Source organism: Geotrypetes seraphini, chromosome 8 (genome assembly GCF_902459505.1).
Source record: "Geotrypetes seraphini chromosome 8, aGeoSer1.1, whole genome shotgun sequence".
NCBI lineage: Eukaryota > Metazoa > Chordata > Amphibia > Gymnophiona > Dermophiidae > Geotrypetes > Geotrypetes seraphini.
Genome location: NC_047091.1, coordinates 96,508,279 through 96,528,350, shown reverse-complemented (window position 1 = coordinate 96,528,350; position 20,072 = coordinate 96,508,279). Strand labels below are relative to the sequence as shown.

General features: G+C 41.5%; 1 protein-coding gene across 1 annotated transcript in view; it reads right to left on the bottom strand.

Moving 5' to 3' along the window:
• The window catches only part of TMEM38A (transmembrane protein 38A), a 52,141-nt gene that overhangs the window by 8,694 nt on the left and 23,375 nt on the right, over positions 1-20,072 (bottom strand). Inside the window, exons 2-3 of the mRNA XM_033953811.1 lie at positions 5,143-5,299; positions 3,142-3,326 (exon numbers count right to left, since the gene is read on the bottom strand). Of these exons, the coding sequence (XP_033809702.1) occupies positions 3,142-3,326; positions 5,143-5,299 (342 nt within the window). The remainder of the gene's footprint in view (positions 1-3,141; positions 3,327-5,142; positions 5,300-20,072) is intronic.

The window sequence follows — 20,072 nt, the reverse complement described above, 5'->3', positions numbered from 1 at the left end:
GATTCAATAGAGGTAGGTCTTGTCAGACAAATCTGGTCAATTTCTTTAACTCGGTGACCAGAGAATTGGATAGAGGATGTGCGCTAGATATGGTGTATTTAGATTTTAGCAAAGCCCTTTGACAGTGTTCCACACAGATGTCTAATAAATAAACTGAGTGCCCTCAGGATGGGTTACAAAGTGACGAGCTGGATCAAGAACTGGCTGAGTGGAAGGCAACAGAGGGTAGTGATCAATGGAGATCGCTCTGAGGAAAGGGATGTTACCAGTGGTATGCCCTCAAGGTTCTGTTCTAGGGCCTGTTCTTTTTAACATTTTTATAAACGATATTGCTGAAGGGTTGTCGGGTAAGATTTGCCTCTTTGCAGATGATACCAAAATCTGCAATAGAGTAGACACGCTGGATTGTGTGAACAACATGAAGAAAGACCTGGCAAAGCTTGAAAAATGGTCTGAAATGTGGCAGCTAAAATTTAATGCTAAAGTGCAAAAAACCAAGGGAACGGTACAGATTAGGGAGTGAAGAGCTTATGTGCACGACAGAAGAGCGGGACTTAGGTGTGACTGTATGTCTTAAGGTGGCCAAACAGGTTGTAAAGGTGACGGCAAAAGCTAGAAGGGTGCTAGGTTGCATAGAGAGAGGATGCCCCTGTATAAGGCTTTGGTGAGACCTCATTTAGAATAATGTGTACAGTTCTGGAGGCCGCACCTTAGAAAAGATATAAAAAGGATGGAGTTGGTCCAGAGGAAGGCTACTAAAATGGTATGTGGTCTTCATCATAAGGTGTATGGGGACAGACTTAAAGATCTCAATCTGGATACTTTGAAGGAAAGGTGGGAGAGGGGAGATATGATAGAGACATTTAAATAGATAAATAACTGCAGCAAAAAAATGTTGCAACAATGTTATAAGCCAAGTGGTGGCAATATCCTTTGAAAAACCATTTAAATTAATGGCGGAATAGAAATCCCTAATGTAATGTAATGTAAATAAAGTGGAGAAAAAAGCCTCAACTAGTTTTATATGCAGACGGCAACCCAATGAGTTTTTTAGCCATTCTTAATCTCTATCATAGGCAACAAAAAAAACTCCACTACTTCTCTAAATGTAATCTTTCAAAATAGGAAAATATTTCACCACTGTGCACAGGGAACAGGAAAAAGAACCTTCAGGAAGGTTACACTTATCTTCACAGCTGTTGATGTAAGCCAGGACCGTGATCCAAAAACGCAACAATCTTCCTACAGTCACATTTCTGGCATTGAAGTGAAGACGAGGAACTGATGTCCAAATCCAACAAGGCACTTGTTTCACCAACGAATGGCTGCTTCAGGGAATTCCTTCCTATTCCGTCCACAATTTGGCTCCACAATGGTTCCTGACTTATAGCTCCTGATATCAAGTTTATTATTATTATTAAGTTTCAAGTTTATTAGGATTTTATATACCGCCTATCAAGGTTATCTAAGCGGTTTTACAATCAGGTACTCAAGTATTTTCCCTATCTGTCCCGGTGGGCTCACAATTTATCTAACGTACCTGTGGCTATGGAGGATTAAGTAACTTGCCCAGGGTCACAAGGAGCAGCGTGGGATTTGAACTCACAACCCCAGGGTGCGGAGGCTGTAGCTTCAACCACCGCGCCACACACTCCTCCCTGAAGCAGCCATTCGTTGGTGAAACAAGTGCCTTGTTGGATTTGGACATCGGTTCCTCGTCTTCACTTCAATGCCAGAAATGTGACTGTAGGAAGACCGTTGCGTTTTTGGATCACGGTCCTGGCTTACATCAACAGCTGTGAAGATAAGTGTAACCTTCCTGAAGGTTCTTTTTCCTGTTCCCTGTGCACAGTGGTAAAATATTTTCCTATTTTGAAAGATTACATTTAGAGAAGTAGTGGAGTGTTTTTTTGTTGCCTATGATAGAGATTAAGAACGGCTAAAAAACTCATTGGGTTGCCGTCTGCATATAAAACTAGTTGAGGCTTTTTTCTCCACTTTACTTATATGGTTTTTCAAAGGATATTTCCACCACTTGGCTTATAACATTGTTGCAACATTTTTTGCTGCAGTTATTTATCTATTTAGATTGTTATTGCTAGTATTGTTTCTAGAGAGACATTTAAATACCTACCTACATGAGTCGAGTCTCTTTAATTTGAAAGGAAACTCTGCAATGAGAGGTCATAGGATGAAGTTAAGACATCATCAGTAACGCGGCAGAGTGAAATCCCCGATGGATAAGGCTGAAGCAGCCTGTTTAGAGTGCTGCCGGCCCGACGCTGCTTCAGATGAAGGTAGGGCTTGCTCGCGGTCAGCAGGTAGGGAAGGATGGAGGGTCATCTGGGGTTCGGCTGTGCGGTGGGGGCAAGGGTTGCTCAAGGGTTTTGCTGCACAAGGGAAGGGAGGGAGAGATGATCATGTGCATACCCTAAAAATAAGACCTAGTGCCTTTTTTGGGCTCAAATGAATATAAGACATTGTCTTATTTTTGGGGAAACACAGCATGTGTGTAGGAACTATTTGATCACAAAAGATTCCTTTGCTTTGGTAGTGTAAGAAAGGTTTTAATGTGTGTTTCTTTCTTTGCGTCTTTGTCTCCCTTAAAGCAATTGTGTCCCCTGATGAAGGCACTATTATCCGATTCTCATTCATTTCATTGTACAGTCATTTTGAATTTGGCAACAGAGAGGATTTTTATGCCCATGAGGTTTTGTTGAGACAGGCCTTAAGCTGTTGAGGTGGCTGGCTTGTGCTACACTCTTAGCCTTTTTCCTCATTTTTTTGCATTTAAATTAACTCTTGCAGGCTAAATTGGGTTGGTTTTTGGTGAAGTCTCCATCCATTGCACTACATTTGGTGAAAGTGTTATGTTGAGATTAAAATGAAATGAAACCATTTCTAATTTGGTCTTTAGTCTCCTTCTCTGTGACAAAATAGTGGACTAGTTGAAGATATGTTCCATTTAAGTGTCATTTACCCCCCTCCCTCCCCCAAATAAATGAACAGATTAAAAATCAAAAGAGTTACCAATGACTTTTCACAAGATCATCTAGTTGAGTTACTTCACAAGAAAAGGTATCCGTGTCTTCAGATTTCTTTGTATAGAGGGCTGGTGTTTACAGCTTTCCATTGGCTTACCTTTCACCCATCCGATGAGAACCATAATGACCCATCCGTGGTGATAGTGATGGTGGGCATGGTGAACACCAACGGCTATTTTTCGAACTCTGACCATCTCCTTCATGGCCACAAAGATCAGCTTCACAGGCAAGAAACTGACACATTTATAGAACAGGTTCATGGGGCAGAAGAAAATCAGGTACCTAGACCAGAGGGGGAGGGGGGGAAGCAGAGATACAAGAAAAGGTTTTAGAAATCATGAGGTGCAACGAGAAGCTGATAGCACAATTGACTTGACTTGGCGTCCTCTCCTGTTCTATTTGAATGACAGTCAAATAGCAGAACTGAGGACAGTGGCAACTGTTGTGCATCTCCATGCTGACCATCACTGCTTAGTTGTTTTTATGATCTAGGCGGTATATCACGTATAATTGAATTATTAACTGCAAACCTATTTCTGAAGATCAAAAAAAATTTGGAGGCACTTTGGATCCACTGGTTCCCCAGTTGGTTCACAAGTTTCTGTAAGAGTTTCCCCATAACTTCCACCTTTTCCATAAACGAGTACATTGACAAAAGCCAACACCAGCAACAGTACTGATATATACACTGCAGACTAATTTAACACATTGTTTATGACTCATCAATCCTAGGGTTACCAGATATCCAGGAAAACCTAGACATGTTCTCTTTTTAGAGGACTGTCTGGGTGCCTGGACGGATTTCCAAAACCAAGCAATTTGTCCGGGTTTTGGAAGGCCCCAAGCTCGGGGCACTAAAATGGTGCGTGGTTTTCATCATAAGGCGTATGGGGACAGACTTAAAGATCTCAATCTGTATACTTTGGAGGAAAGGCGGGAGAGGGGAGATATGATAGTGACGTTTAAATACCTACATAATGTAAATGCGTTCATTTGAAAGGAAACTGCAATGAGAGGGCATAGGATGAAGGTAAGAGGTGATAGGCTCCGGAGTAATCTAAGGAAATACTGTTTTACAGAAAGGATGGTGGAGACAGAGACTGTGTCTGAATTCGAAAGGGACTGGGATAGGCACATGGGATCTCTTGGAGAGAGAAAGAGATGATGGTTACTGCAAATGGGCAGACTAAATGGGCCATTTGGCCTTTATCTGCCATCATGTTTCTATGACATAGTAAGCTATTGTAGTAATTATGATGTGATGTTTTGAAGATTGTATATTTTTATGTGATTGTATTGTTTACATATTTTATTTTGTATTATTGATTTGTAATCCTGATCGTATAGAGGAAACTTGAAGTCCACTCAACAATACATCATAAATGTAAATACATAAAAATATAACTATCTTTTCTCACAAGACTTGGCTCTAATCCAAAAAAAATATATATATATATATAAATATGAAGAGCACTTAGCTTTAGCCCGACGGTTATGCCAGTTACCCAACCATTTCACTTATGAAAAGGCATGATTGAAGTAGCACGGCCTCTGAGGAAACTGTACAACTGCTCTTTTTGCACATTTCACTACACACAATTATCAATTCGACAGCCTATATTTTAAATTACATATTTGTTGGCTAACAAGACCAATGATTAATGCACCACCCCAGCAAGGGCATGAATGAAATCACAGTAGTGCCTTAGGTATATGAGGCCTTGTGAGAAAAGGGTTATATTATATAGTTTGCTCTCTTTATGTATTTACATTATTGATTTGTAAGCCACTTTATTGTAAGTGGGTTATAAATGTATAAAATACATAAATGTTTGGGATAGCCCTTTTTTTCTGCTTAGTAGAAAAAACATCACATCATGCTGATTGAGTCACAGAATTTCTTAGTGAAGTGAAATGTTTTTGTCTGATCTGTGAGATGATACCTCATATACTCATTAATGAAGTTACGAATCACCATAAGATATCTTCTCCTATACCATGAAATAATCTGCAATACAAAGACCTTGTATGCACAGTATCTGAACCTTTTTAGTAAGCAGGACCTTCTTTGGCTAATCTCGAACCATGCTACACTTACCAGACTGCTGAGGCAAGTAGCACGTTGGAATTATTGCTGAAATAATCAATCGGAGAGTCTCCAAGCAGAATATCTGCAAGAATATAGCTCCCAAAACAGTACAGCATGGCACAAAGCCAGGAGGCAACCGGACTCCGACGGGAAAGATCCACTGCACCTGAAAACCAGACAAATCCACTGTGAATTCAGACAGCATCTGCAAGGCATTTGCTATGTCTAAGGCATAATGACAAACGTTGTTAAGGAGTAAGAGGTTCTGTTGTGTTCTCTACAAAACCTCCGCTACCTAAATCAGCACAGAGGAAATGACTAAGGGAAATCAGGAGTCAAACCCTTCTTCTGCCACTGAAAGGCAAATGGATTTATGGTTTATTAAATCTTTTATACCGCATATACCAATCGAGCAGAGGAGCCAACTTTTCAAAATGATTGGGGGTGCTCAACCGGGAACAAATTACTGAGTCCATATAAAGGAAATTAAAGCATAGTGGGCTGTGCCCACAACTGGTCAGGCTGTCTTTAAACGAAAAAGCACAGCAGGTGGGGCACATACAGGTAGGACTTGTGGGTAAAAGAAATGTTAGGGATAGTACTGCAAGTCCCATCAGTTTCACTTCCTCCCCAACCCCAACTCATCATCAGAGTTTACCATCTTTCTCCCAGCCCATCTACATCACATTCACAGGTCTACAACAAGATCTCTATATAGAATACCTCATCTTGTTACACATTTGTTGAGTGTCTGTTTTGAGTGTGTGACCACAGGCACCAGTTCTATGGGTGCCGAGCACCCCCAATATTTTGGGGACCTCAAATGACCACCCTACGATCAGGGCCATCGTTTGGGGGGCAAACAGGACATGGCTTTAGGGGGCCCCCAAAGGCTGGCATGTTTCCCTCTTGTCTCCACCCTCGTTTGGTGTCCCCCTGGCCTTTCCAGACTACTGGAGGGAGAGGGAAGGAAAGAGAGATGCCAGACCAGGGAAGGAGAGACAAGTTAGACTACTGGAGGAAGAGGGAAGGAAAGAGAGAGAGATAGGTGAGAGGGGGTTCAGAAAGATACGAGACCACAAAGGGGGAGGAGGGATGGGAAGGAGGGGACAGAGAAGACAGTGGGAAGGAGAGGAGAAAGATGTCAGACCACCAGAGGGGGAGATAGGAAGGAGATGCTGCACAGGGAGGGGCCTTAGGGGGCTGAACCAATAAGAATCTTAGGTCCCATTTGAAAGGAAACTCTGAAATGAGAGCGCATAGGATGAAGTTAAGGGATAATAGGTTCAGGAGTAATCTAAGGAAATATCTATTTACAGAAAGGGTGGTAGATGCGTGGAACAGACTCCCGGAAGAGATTGTGGAGACAGAGACTGTGCCTGAATTCAAGAAAGCCTTGGCTAGGCACTTAGGATCTCTTAGAGAGAGGAAGAGATAATGGTTACTGCGGATGGGCGGACTGGATATGCCATTTGGCCTTTATCTGCCATCATGTTTCTGTTTCTGTATTCAATTGAACCACCAGTTTTCTGACTCAAGATGGTGCATCTTGGAGCAGGTTGCCAAAATGTTTACTGGGGTTATAGAATCTTTAACACGTGAATAACATTGGATATTTTACTTGAAATCATATTATCTTCATGGACTGAATGAGAAAGTGAAGTGGTTGATCAAATGGTTTTTACAAAGTTATCTTTGAGTGCTGCAATTGATGTACAAATACAGTCTTTTTTCTTTTCTTCTTTTTATTGTTTTTGTGCACATACAATAAAGTTTATTGTGTCAATGACTTCAACAAGTTTTCACAGTGAGTACGCTGTCATGGACTTCCGTCAAGGAAGCCACCATAATTTTCTGCTGTGAGACCAACTTAATTGCAGGGCAAGTTTCAGTTAAATTGAAATACAAATTTTGCTGGGCAGTGGGATTAGTGTCTACCCCTGACGAAGAGACAAAACAGAGCACTCTGTCGGGTAGCATATGGACCACATCGGATAAGCTAAATGACTACTGTATATATAACTTTACTTACTGATTTATGGACAATATAGCAGATTGAATTTTGAAAAGTTATATTCATTTCAGCTTCGCCAACTTTTCAGTAAAAAAAGAAATAAGTCTCTGGATTGATGTGATTGGAAACACCAATAGTGCATGCCACAATTTTGAGTATATATATTTTAAAAGTGTTATGGAGAAAAAAAATGATGAACATGAATGTATAGCTTATACATAGTATATAAGAAATTAAGCTCTTCCATAGGGGCTAATTCTAAAATAGCACCTTAGTCCATAGATGCTCTGCGATGGAATAGTTCCGTGCTCAACGTAATTGGTTTTAATTGGCTTAAATGGTACTTTCAGTTTTGAAGTGAAATTCTCAACGCTTCCCTGGTATATTTTATGATTTGGCATTACTGTATTTCCATGGGTATTAATTAGTCTCAGCAGCATAGACCTTGGACTCCTGTTGCAGGCCCATTGCTGAAACACTGTATGCCTAGATGATTTTCTGAACAAATTCAAACCTTTACTGAATGTTAGAAGGGGTCCACAACCTATTACTGCTCTTAGCAAAGACCAGCTTCTAAGTTTTTTTAAAAATTGCACATGGCACTTAGAAGTTAACTTAAACAATGGAGGTGAACATCAGTTTCTGGGGAATAACCTCACTGTTTTAGGTTTTCACTCGGGTATATCCCACAGATCAAGTGCACAAGAAGTACACTGTGAGCACTTTTGATGATTTGAATGGCTGCCATCATCTCCAGATAAGTTTAAGCAACGGGTTAAATAAGACTGTTGCTATTTTTTCTATTTATTTTATTAAATTATCACAGTGACACTCAAATGAAATGTTAAATGAAATGTTTTAAAAGTTTTTATTGCACAGAGCACTTTTTTGAAAAATTAAACATGCTAATGACTAAAAATGATATTTTTGGGTAAAACTCACAATGTACTTCTTGTGCACTTGATCTGTGGGATATGCCCGGGTGAAAACCTAAAACAGTGAAGTTATTCCCTAGAAACTGATATTCACCTCCATTGTTAACTTCTAAGTGCCATGTGCAATTAAAAAAAAACAAAACTTGATAGATGATTTTCTGTACATGCTTTATTGGTTGCCACTAAAGTGTTGCTCATTTAATGACCTGGCTTACTCTGCTTCTTCTTTGGATTCCTTGGGATCGGTGCAGAGTAGACTTTCTCTGTTGTTTGGTGGTTAAATGGCATGGTACCAGGCCATTAAAAACCAATTTAAAAACCATTATTTTAATTAGCAATTTAGATTGCGTGTGGATATTCACTTGGCGCCAAATATACCAGCGTCTACCACAAGGACGCCTGAGCACACCTAGGCACCACTAGGTGTGATTCTATAAAGGACGCCTAGCAGTTGACAACTGTTCTAAACCGTGCCTTGAAGTTAGGCACAGTGAGGCACTGTTTATAGAATCAGCCCTTTAGTGCCTGAATATTTGACACTGTACAGCACTCCACCCATCCAGCTAGTCTTACACAATCTAAGTGGTATTACTATTATAGTTAGTCAGGCTATCAGCATTCAACTTAACCCAGAATCTGCAAATAAATAACTAGTGATTAGTATTATGGGTTTTCCATAGGATTTTTCTTTAGTTTTCCCCTTACTAAGGCCCAGTTCTTCAATTGTCATTCCAGACTTTTCAAGATTCTCTAAATCTAACCAGAAAAAGCACAGTGAGCGCTGGCCTTTTCTCTCAGTACCCCAGGATGATGTCACTTGGGGGGTAGAGTCAGCTCTGTCCTGGGCGAGATGAAGCCGCATGAGTGAGACTGCTTTGTTTGGAGGCAAAAAGAGCAGCATTCTAAAAGGCAGCATGTCCTCTTAACTTAAAAAAAAATAAATTATTAACTTACAGTATTAATGGCTGCAAAATACTCGTGAATAATCAGAGTCGTAAGGGCTGAACCTGCGAATATGGAGGGAGACCTGTAAGAACATAAGAACTGCCACTGCTGGGTCAGACCAGTGGTCCATCATGCCCAGCAGTCCGCTCACGCGGCGGTCCTCTGGTCAAAGACCAGCGCCATAACTGAAAGGTGCTCAGAACCAACTGTGAATAACTTTGCATACTGCAATCATTGCACCTCCAGCACATTATATGTAACTCCAGGTGACAACTAAAGCCAGTTCTCAAATCTTCTAAGTTTTGTACTTGTTCAAATGATATTTGCAATTTCTGGAGACATTTTCTTTGAGTCCAGTCAGTCGTCAGCTGGTGTTACATATACAGGGCCATTTTAGCTATGACGTCCAAATTCAAGTTTGGATGTTTTGTAGAAGATGCACAAAAATCCAGTACCAAAAATGCCCATTTTCAAAACTGCAAAATGTCTATCTTCTATAGTGAAAAGGGCATGTTTCGAAAATTACTGAAGACGCAATTATTTGTAGATGCCTTTTTTAGCCAATAATTTTCCTCTCTAGAAACATAGAAAAATGACGGCAGAAAAGGGCCATAGCCCATCAAGTCTGCTCACTCTATAAACCCTCCTCAAACTGCCCTCCAAGGGTCACCCGTAGGTGGCATCACCTCTATACTACCCCCATAGAGATCCGACGTGGGCATCCCATTTTGTCTTAAAATCATGTATGCTGTTGGCCACGATCACCTGCTCCGGAAGCTCGTTCCAATGGTCTACCACTCTTTCTGTGAAGAAGTACTTTCTGGTATCCCTATGAAATTTCCCACCCCTGATTTTCATCGGATGTCCTCTTGTGGCCAAGGGTCCTTTGAGAAAGAAAATGTTGTCTTCCACCTCTATGCGACCAGTGATGTACTTAAATGTCTTTATCATGTCTCCCCTCTCCCTACGTTCTTCGAGAGAGTATAGACGCAATTTGTGCAGCCTGTCCTCATATGAGAAATCCTTGAGCCCCAAGATCATCCTGGTGGCCATTCGCTGAACCGACTCAACTCTCAGCACACCTTTACGGTAGTGCGACCTCCAGAATTGCACACAGTACTCCAGATGAGGTCTCACTATGGTTTTGTACAATGGCATTATGACCTCCGGCTTCCGGCTAACAAAACTTCTGCGGATACAACCCAGCATTTGTCTAGCCTTGGATGAAGTTTTCTCCACTTGAATGGCTGTTTTCATGTCTCCACTAATGATCACCCCTAAATCCCGCTCTGCTGCAGTCCTAGCCAAGGTTTCGCCATTCAGAGTGTAAGTTCTACACGGATTATTGTTGCCGAGGTGCATGAAAGTTGATGAATTATTCATGATATTCATTATATAAGTTATGGTATTAGTTTGTAGATATGATTTCTGATGATTGTTTGTGTGTCTGTTTTATTATGTTTTTACAAAATTATATATGTAAATTATGTAAACTGCTTAGTTTTAAACGGTATAGAAATTTTTAAAATAAATAAAATTTTCCAAAATGGCCATATTTCCGATGAGTGTCTACATTTTGGGGGGAAAAAAAACCCTAAAAAAAAATTGCACCACACAAGTCATTGGGATGTAGGAGGGGCCAGTATTTTGATATTTGTAGTAGATTAGCCACACATATATCCCAGCAGAGCAAGGGGGCATGCTTGGAGCAGGAAGGAAATGGCATAAAGCAGCAGCACTATAATTATTTGGCTGGTGGGGCTTGGCAATCCTACCAGCAAGGTTAAAGTAGGTTCTGGGGCCTGAGCCCAATGTGGGGGGCCCAGGCCCCCCTGTAGCTACGTCACTGCCAGGTAGGCACTAAAAGGATCAATATGGTTACTCCTTTAATTTCTTGTGAAGTTGACCGTAGAATATTATATTTCATTCTTGCTTTTCTTGTAGTCCATAGTAGGTCTCTGCAACTCCTTTTCAACACACTTATTGCAAAGGCTCCATCACATACATTGCATTCATTCCAAATTTCTCTTAGTTGTACTTTCTCATTTGAAAACTAGAATAGACCATATGCACCAATCTGGAATGTATCTCCGTGCAGAAAATTCTTACCAACAATTTAACATAGTAACATAGTAGATGACAGCAATAATGATTAAACAATTACAGACAATTCAGAATACAGCTCCGAGACTCGTCTACTCATTGAAGAAACATGACCACATTACGGAGGCATTCATCAACTCACATTGGCTTCCAATCCAGGAAAGAATACAATTTAAATTCTACTGTACACTATTTAAAACTATAAATGGAAACAGCCCAATCTACCTAAACAACCGCCTCATCCAAACTACCTAAGGTCTACCAGGCATAGAAAAACACCCCCCCATTCACTTACCCCCCCAATCAAAGAAGTAAAACGGAAAAAACTATAAGACTTCCTACTAGCCACTCAAGCAACAAAAATAGATAACCAAATCTCCAACCTATTGATATCAACCCCAGACTACAAGATGTTCAGAAAGGAAATAAAAACTATACTCTTCAAGAAATCCCTTAATAAAGCTTAATACCATGAATACCTCTTCTTACCATCCCCTCCCCATCCCCTTCTTAACCCTCTCTTGGAAACGATTTCTGATCTAACTTTGCAACCCTTCTTCCATAACTCTTTTTGTAATCCGCTTTGAACCAAAAGGTAATGGCGGAATAGAAATCTGTAATGTAATGTAATGTAATAAAGACCAGAATGGTCCATCCAGTCTGCCCAACCTCAATTTAAATTTTTAAAATTTTTTCTTCTTAGTTATTTCTGGGCAAGAATCCAAGCTCTACCCGGTACTGTGTTTGGGTTCCTACTGCCGAAATCTCCGTTAAAACCTACTCCAGCCCATCTACACCCTCCCAGCTATTGAAGCTCTCCCCAGCCCATCCTCCACCAAACGGCCATATACAGACACAGACCGTGCAAGTATGCCCAGTACTGGCCTTAGTTCAATTTTTAATATTATTTTCTGATTCTAGATCCTCTGTGTTCATCCCACACTTCTTTGAACTCAGTCACAGTTTTACTCTCCACCACCTCTCTCGGGAGCGCATTCCAGGCATCCACCACCCTCTCTGTAAAGTAGAATTTCCTAACATTGCCTTTGAATCTACCACCCCTCAACCTCAAATTATGTCCTAGTTGAAAATCTATTACTTTACTTTAGCCTTCCCTCCTCACTGTCCCTGGTTGGGTTGGAGGGATCCTTGCAGTAAATCCTCTTTAGTCTATAGCACTATTAATTTTCCTATTATATAGCTGTTAAGTACTTTATGACTTTGTTATTTGCTATAGCTGATTGATGTTATTGTTATCTTGCGTTCCTATTGTTACGCTCCACTCCCTTTGCTATTTTACTCCTTATGTCTGTTTATAAATTGCTTAGATATACCCTTAATGGGCAGTATTTAAATATAGTTGAACAGTGAACATCTGAATAAAAGAGGTACAGCATCTGCCTTCATGTACGTTCCCTGAACAAGTGCCCTGTTAACCTCTATGTATCCTTGATACAGTGACTGCACAGACCATGCACCGTGTTATTTCTTCAGGAAACAATGGTGACATGGCCTTCCTCAGCTGAAAAATATATGGGCTAACCATGAAGTAGTAACGCTGTCAGCAGCTGCTGGACAGTACTGGTAGCACTGCGCTTGAGGAGCCCAGGGAGGGGGTTTGGGTGGATATTTTTCAAGGGTGGGGAGCGGAAGAGAGTTGTAGGGGAAAACCGATCCCTTTGTCACGTCTTAAAATAGAACGCAGGCTTCTGCTGTTCTTGACAGCACCCTGGTCTTCAAAGCACCTGCTCGATTCATTCATTTCAACATCAGCAGGGCAGCATGAAAGCAGACTGGGATCTAGGCCAATGACTATCAGATTGCTCAAAATGTTGAGGTGACCATTTAGCTCATAATCCAGCTTTATTTGTTATACTGAAAATAATATAAGTGGTCTAAAGAATAATCCAAAGAAATTTTAGGGACATAAAAAGGAGAACAACAAAAGGTGTCCCTGAATGTCTTATCCTGAGCCTCTTTCCTTTTATTCCTTACATTTTTTTTTTGTTACGCTATGTTCTCTTGTTTATGTTTTGATTCATTTTTATTCTCATAGATTTTTAATTTAAGTACAGATCTTGTTCCTTATTCAGCTGCTCATGCTTAATAAGCCAGTTTGAAGTCTACATGGAACTTCTCTGTTTCCTTTTGCTCATTTGGGCTTCAGGTTCAATTAGAAGTGGGGCAGGGATCCAGCGTCAAGAACCTTCATTCTCAATTACCCAAGGACTCTCCCTCCAGTTTCGTATCTCCTTCTCAGCTTACTTTATTCCAGTCACTGCGCCAGGGTAGTATTATCCCCAGAACATTTGAAATGCATGTGCCACCTGGCTGACTGTACTGAATGCCTAGTGGTTAAAGAAGCTGCCTCAGCACCCTGAGGTTGTGAGTTTGATTCCCACTGTAGCTCCTTATAACTCTGGCCAAATCACTTAACCCTTCTTTGCCCCAGGTACCTGTCTAAAATATGAAAGCTGCTTTGATTGTAACCACACAGAAAAAGTGGCATATTAAGTCCCAATCCCTTTACCCTTGAATCAGAATATGTTACATTTCTACACAGTACTCCTTCACCTCAACTTACTGGCACTAGAACCTAGCAACAGGACTCCTCAGTGCCTCTAGTGGTTACAGCTAAAAACTGCACCGGGGTATGACCCAGTATGGAGTCACCCTGCAAACACTGTATTAATATGAGTAAAACAAAGAAAAACAGAACCAATGCACACAGTTCCAGGTTTGGTTCCAAAGAAAATTTAATGTCAGAATGAAACAGAAAAAGCAAAATGTAACTTGCAAAACTCAAAGAAACCCCTCCCCCCACCCCAAAAGGAAAACTCTGGGTGAGTTCCGAATTTCTCCTCACCAAAGTCAATAATCTGCTCTGTGATTTTACTCTCTACAGAGCTTCTTACAATAAGGCTATCAGAGCCTGCTCCTAGCAGGTTCCAGGTAAGTTCAGTTCTCTGCTATGCTGAAAGGTCACTTGGACACACAAAGTCAGAGGCGTGAAGAAAGTAAAAGAAATTTATTCACAGCATGCATGTTGGACCCCTGAGCTTCAAGCTGGCTCAGAAGTGCCGAAACCAGGAAGTTACAGAGATATTTATTCATTTTTCTGGCTATACAACTGAATTCTAGAAAAAACTTTTCACATGTTACTTTTCTTAACACTCATTGGTTCTAAGCTCACACTAGCAGGTCACTAGCAGGACACTTATCTAACTCTTGCAGGTAAATGTACAGAAGGGCAGGGTACATCATGGCTCAAACTCTTATCTATTCAGCTTACAATGTGGTAAGGTAGGGACATACATTTTAGGCAGATGCAGTCAATAGATTATACACTCTTTTCAGCTATGTAGGCCAGAGCAATATTTTAAACAACAGTTAACTATTTCATGACCCTACATTCCCCCCTTTCAGGCTGGCGTACCTAAGGAGCCAAGCCTGACAAAATAAAGTTAGGGGTCAGGAAAGTCGGGGTTCCCAGTGGGTAAGGGACGATACTGGGAGAGGGCCAATGCAGCAGTGGAACGTTTGACAACAGAGTCCATAGTTCAGTGGAGCAGCTTTATGGCTATGGGGACCATACAGGGCAGGCAGCAAAGGAGCAGAGAAGACAGGGCGGCAACCAGCAAGATGATCTTCAATGCTGAACCAGAGGGCAACCAGGAGCTGAAGGTACCAGAGATCCAGTCTGCAGTAAGGTCACGCCAGGTCTGGTCAGGAACATGAGCCAGTTTGGTGATACGATCCACATCGTTCTCAATCACTTTACTCAAGTTCAAGGCAGCAGTTGGAGAGGTTGAATTTATCACAGGTACAGCAGCTAGTAAATAGTCCAAAGCTAGACGATTCTGATAAATAGCAGTGCACATTTTAGCATTCGCTCTGCCAATGGTACTCAAAGCTCGGGAGGTCTCATTGGTTATCAGTTCAAGTACAGCTTATAGACAAATAATGCAGTTCAGCATATAGATTGGGGTCCGATAGCCCCAGGTGTCATCCTCGGTCCATGTGGCAGGTCCATAAGCAGCAATGATCCGTTCTGCAGGCCAGTCATCACCCCATTCACCTATTTTAAGGGAATTGGTGGAAGTAGACCGCTTTTGGCGACCTCTGGTGTTGAATACAGGGGCTCCCAGGTGTTCACCATCGGCCAGCGGTAACAGGAAGAAGCTGGGACGGATCATGCAAAGCACACATGTACCAGTCTAGTTAGCAGGCAATCAAGAGTAGGCAAACAGATCACAGAGCCAGTATCAACTATCAGGAGCTGACCATCATTCATAGGAAGTTCCATTAAGCAGTGTCTGAAGGGCGCTGAAGACAGTGGGAAGCAACAATGGAGGTTCACAAGGCCCATCGTGAAGGTCGTGGACCTGACGTAAAAGTGAGGGTCTGTGAAGTCAGGTTTAACATGTCCAGCTGCTTTGCCTCCCATAGCCACTGTTCTCCCATACCAGTCCCTCCTCATACAAAATAATTGCTAACATTAAGAGTCTGACCTATAGTTTCAGCAAACTATATAAACAGATTTCTAGTGATTACAGGATATTAGTATCTACTTTCATAATTTCATAAAACTGGGGAAACACCACAGAGTGATAGACAGGAGCACATGAGTGGGATACAATTCGGACATATACATCAGTACCTGGGTCTCACCTTTTACCATCAATATACAATGCCATGCAGTCTCTGGCCTTCTGGACTTGGACATTGGCATTCCAGTTATATGGGTCAGTGATAGTGAAAACCATGGGATTACAGTAGCCTGTAGTACACAAGGGGCCGGAGCTAGGACCTATAGTAAGGGAGGCAGACGGGGTATTCTTTCTCATAAAGGACAGGCTCCACCATTAGTGAAGGTTTCCTCATAGGGGCAGTTCTTAAAGGCATCAGGTTATACAGACCTATATACTTAGCACATTTGGTATAATAACGCTGTCAATCTAGGGAGCCACACAAAACTGAATTAGGGGTAGTACCATGACCTTGAGAAACATCAAATAGCACACATGTATCACAATACAAAGACACCGGGCGAGTGGGGTCTACAATAAGAGTCTAGTTGATAAATGGACCCTCAACATCATCAATGCAGATTTCTGCCCACTTTTAAACTTCATCACCAGTAGGTTAGAAACAGAAAATACTCTCTGATGTTTGACACTTTCTGTACTTAACCCCTTCATGCAAACAAACATCAGGCAAAGGGGCTGCACTTGTTAAGTACAATAGGAAAGAAATACAGAAGAAAGAAGCATAAGTAAGGGCAACACAAATATCAGATATATATATACTAACAGGGGAAACTCATTTTTCTTTCAGGCACAACTTAGAAAACTTCAAACAGTTATACTCAAGACACTTGCTAAAAGCAGTGGTGAACCACAGGCAGTCAATTAAACTCAAACACTTATAAAGAATTATATTCAGAACACCTGCTAAGTACAATGGTAAATATTCAGAACTTTTGAGGTCTTAGAAAGCTTCAGCTGAAGATCCGTGTTGTAGTGGAACCAAGTTTCATGTCCGGACACCTTTGACAACTGTAAGAGAAGAAATTAGGACAGTAAAAGGACCTATCCACCTAGGTTTCAGGGGGTCTGACTTCCAAGTTTTAGCCATACTGTATTTACAGGGACATACCCATGGACTTGTGTAGCTATCGATAGTGGGGCCCTTTCCAGGACCCATTTATGGAGCTCTTAAAGGGCTTTAGCTAAAGACTGGACCTGACTCTGGAGGATATCTGATCCCAGAGTAGCAAAGGAACCAGGATCTGGGTTCACAATGGGTGGTTGCCGGCCGGACATGAGCTCAAATGGGGCTTAGATGGGATGCATCTAATCTGAAAAAGAACAGAAGGCAGCAGGACAGGTCAGGACAGATTAGTTTCTTCAATTCATTTTGTGAGAAGGGTCTTAAGAGTTCTGTTTATTCTTTCGACCTGACCAGAGCTCTCAGGATAGTAAGCAGCATATAATTTCTATTCAATTTGGAGGGCCTGAGCAATTTGTTGGACAACATCGGCAATGAAAGCAGGGCCATTGTCACTGCCTATAAAAACAGGGAGACCAAAGCACGGAATTATTCAGGAGTTGTTTGGTTACGTCTCTGGCGTGTTCAGTGCAAGTAAGGAAGGCTTTGACCCATCTAGTCAGGGTGTCTGTGAAGACTAGGAAGTGACTGAGGGAACGGAAAATGGGCATGTGGGTAAAATCTACAGACAGAACCTGCATCGGATATGTTCCAATAGGTTGGTATCCAAGAGGTGGCAGTCATCTGATTGGGAATTTTATTTTAGAACCGACAACACACTGTCGGACCATATTCCGGACTAGCTGATCAAGGTGATTGATAAAGAAATGTCTCTTGAGAGTCAATTTTCATAGCGGGTTCTCCAAAGTGTGCCAGATCATGGCATCTTTTGACAATCGTGAGGGCCAGGTGTTGAGGAATAACTATGAGGGTGTTGTGCTTGCGTTTGAAGTATCAGTGTGTGGGTCTGGATTGGCACTTGAATTGGCGCATTTTGTATCCACCCCCCTTTCAGGACAGACTGGTCCAAAATAATGCATGCCCAAGTCTGTTCCTGAGAAGCGTACTGGGGTGTAAGGGAATCCAGAAAAGGAATGATTGTATACAGAGGAGCTGAAAGAGGGGGCAGAGACTGGCAGCTCGGGCTGTGCGGTCGGCAAGGGCATTGCCACGAGAGACAAGGTCCATCACGCGTCTGTAAGCATGGCAGTGCATAACAGAAACACGTGAGGGTAGTTGTACGGCCTCAAGAAGGTCAAGAATGAGGGGAGCATGATGGATCAGGCGGCCGGAGGCTATAATGAAACCTCGATGTTTCCAGATGGCCCTATGGGAATGCAAGTTAAGGAAAGCATATTTGGAGTCAGTATATATATATTGCAAGACTGAGAGGCAGAGTGGCGCAGGGCAAAAGTGAGGGCATAAAGCTCAGCTTCTTGGGCAGAAGGGCCAGAAGGCAGGGGCCTGAGTCAGAAGTTTTTGGAGGCAGCGAAAGACCTCTCCTGAAGTTGGGTCCAGACAAAAGGGGCTGAGTCAGCGCCTTTGGTGGAATCATACAGAGGACGAGCAATAGTAGAGAAATCAGGGATCCAGATGGGACAGTATCCTGCAATACTGAGAAAGGTGCTCAGAGCCTTGCAGTTATCAGGGACAGGGAGACTACAGACAGCCTGGACACGGGTGTAGGAAGGGACCTGGTACCCTTGGAGATTTGAAAGCCAAGGTAGGTGACACGAGGAAGGCATACTTGAAATCAATGTAAATATGGCCACAGGAAAATTTAAAAGGCAGACCCACTATCTGAAAGACTCAGATAAATAATAATAATAACAGTTAATATACCGCAATACCGTGAAGAGCTATGTGGTTTACAAAAGATTAGAGAAGGTACAAAATAATTGAACTTAAGATGTGCACTAACACATAAGAATTGTTCTCAATCCCTATTCTATATCAGGTTCCTACCCCAAAGAGCTGACTTGTAAAATTAAGTAAAATGCAGTTCTGGATCCACCCACTAAGCAGGGTAGTCTGACACAAGCACTCTCTAAAGCAGCAGTCCCTTCACTATCAGCTGACTGGCAAAAATATTTACTTCAATACAAAAGCATTCCTAAAAATTACATTGTTATACCTAAACTTACAATTTTTATATACAGAAATACAAAACAAAGATTGGAATATACAGTAAAACTTTGGATTGCAAATAACTTGGTTTGCAAGTGTTCTATAAGACAAGCAATGATTAAATTTTAACTTGCTATACCAGCAACGTCTTGCAATACACATACATACAGTATAGAAGCATCACATTTTCACAAGTGAGCCAATGGTTCCTCTCTATATGACGCTGCAGGAATGCAGTGACTGTTCCAAACGAGCAAGGGCTTGCAATACAAGTATGTATATTTTTGTACACTAGTGCCCTGGAATACAAGCATACTTCTGGAACAAATTATGCTCCCAAACCAAAGTTTTACTGTACTCACAAGTTTAAACATTGTTCATTTTTATTTTTTTTACAATCAACATGGGTCTCAGTAGAGACTTACTCCCCCTTCCTACAGAATTTCACAAAGGAGAGAGAGTTGCTTAAAGATCAAAGAGATCAAATTACAGATGTAGTCCTTTTCAGAACTTTTAAATTTAGACAAATAACTACTAAATTTGGACAAAGAACTTCTTTTTAGCATGGAATATAAGTTCCAGAAATCATATTTTTCGTTTATATGCATTTCTGAATATGCATATACATTTTATAACATAGCCAAAAACTTCAAATGCAAAACCACTTATCTGTTTCAGGAGAAACCACATTGGAAGTGCTACACACTTCATGGCCCTTATCAGCACAAAAGGAAAAGTACTCTCCTCTCATGCTATGAACAACTGACAGTTTAAACTTCACTGAAACATTTGAACAGACAGAAGTCATAAAGAACCCGGGATATTGCAGGACTTGGGAATCAGATGAAGGGAAGAATTTGGCAAGGTCTGAAGCAAGGGCAGTGCTGAATAGAGAGGGGCTAATTTTAAAGCCCTGGGGTAGACGGGTCCAGGTTACTTAGGAGGTTTGTCCAGTGGAAGGGTTTTCCCATTGGAATGCAAAAATTGGCTGACTGGAAGAGGAACTGACAGCAAACGAATGCATAAAAACCTGACGAGTTATGTCCTCTTCCAGGAAGCCAGAGGGGGCCAGCCCACACCAAATATCGGCCATTCTAACTGGCACAGACAAATAAGGGTTGATTTGTTAAGTATAATCAAAGACAAATTCCTTTTTTAAAATTAGCTAACATATCAAGGGATCCCCACAGGTAGACAGACATCCCCCCATTGTGCAATGGAGGACAAAAACACTTCCCTGAATTCCTGGCCCCGCCCATCTCTGG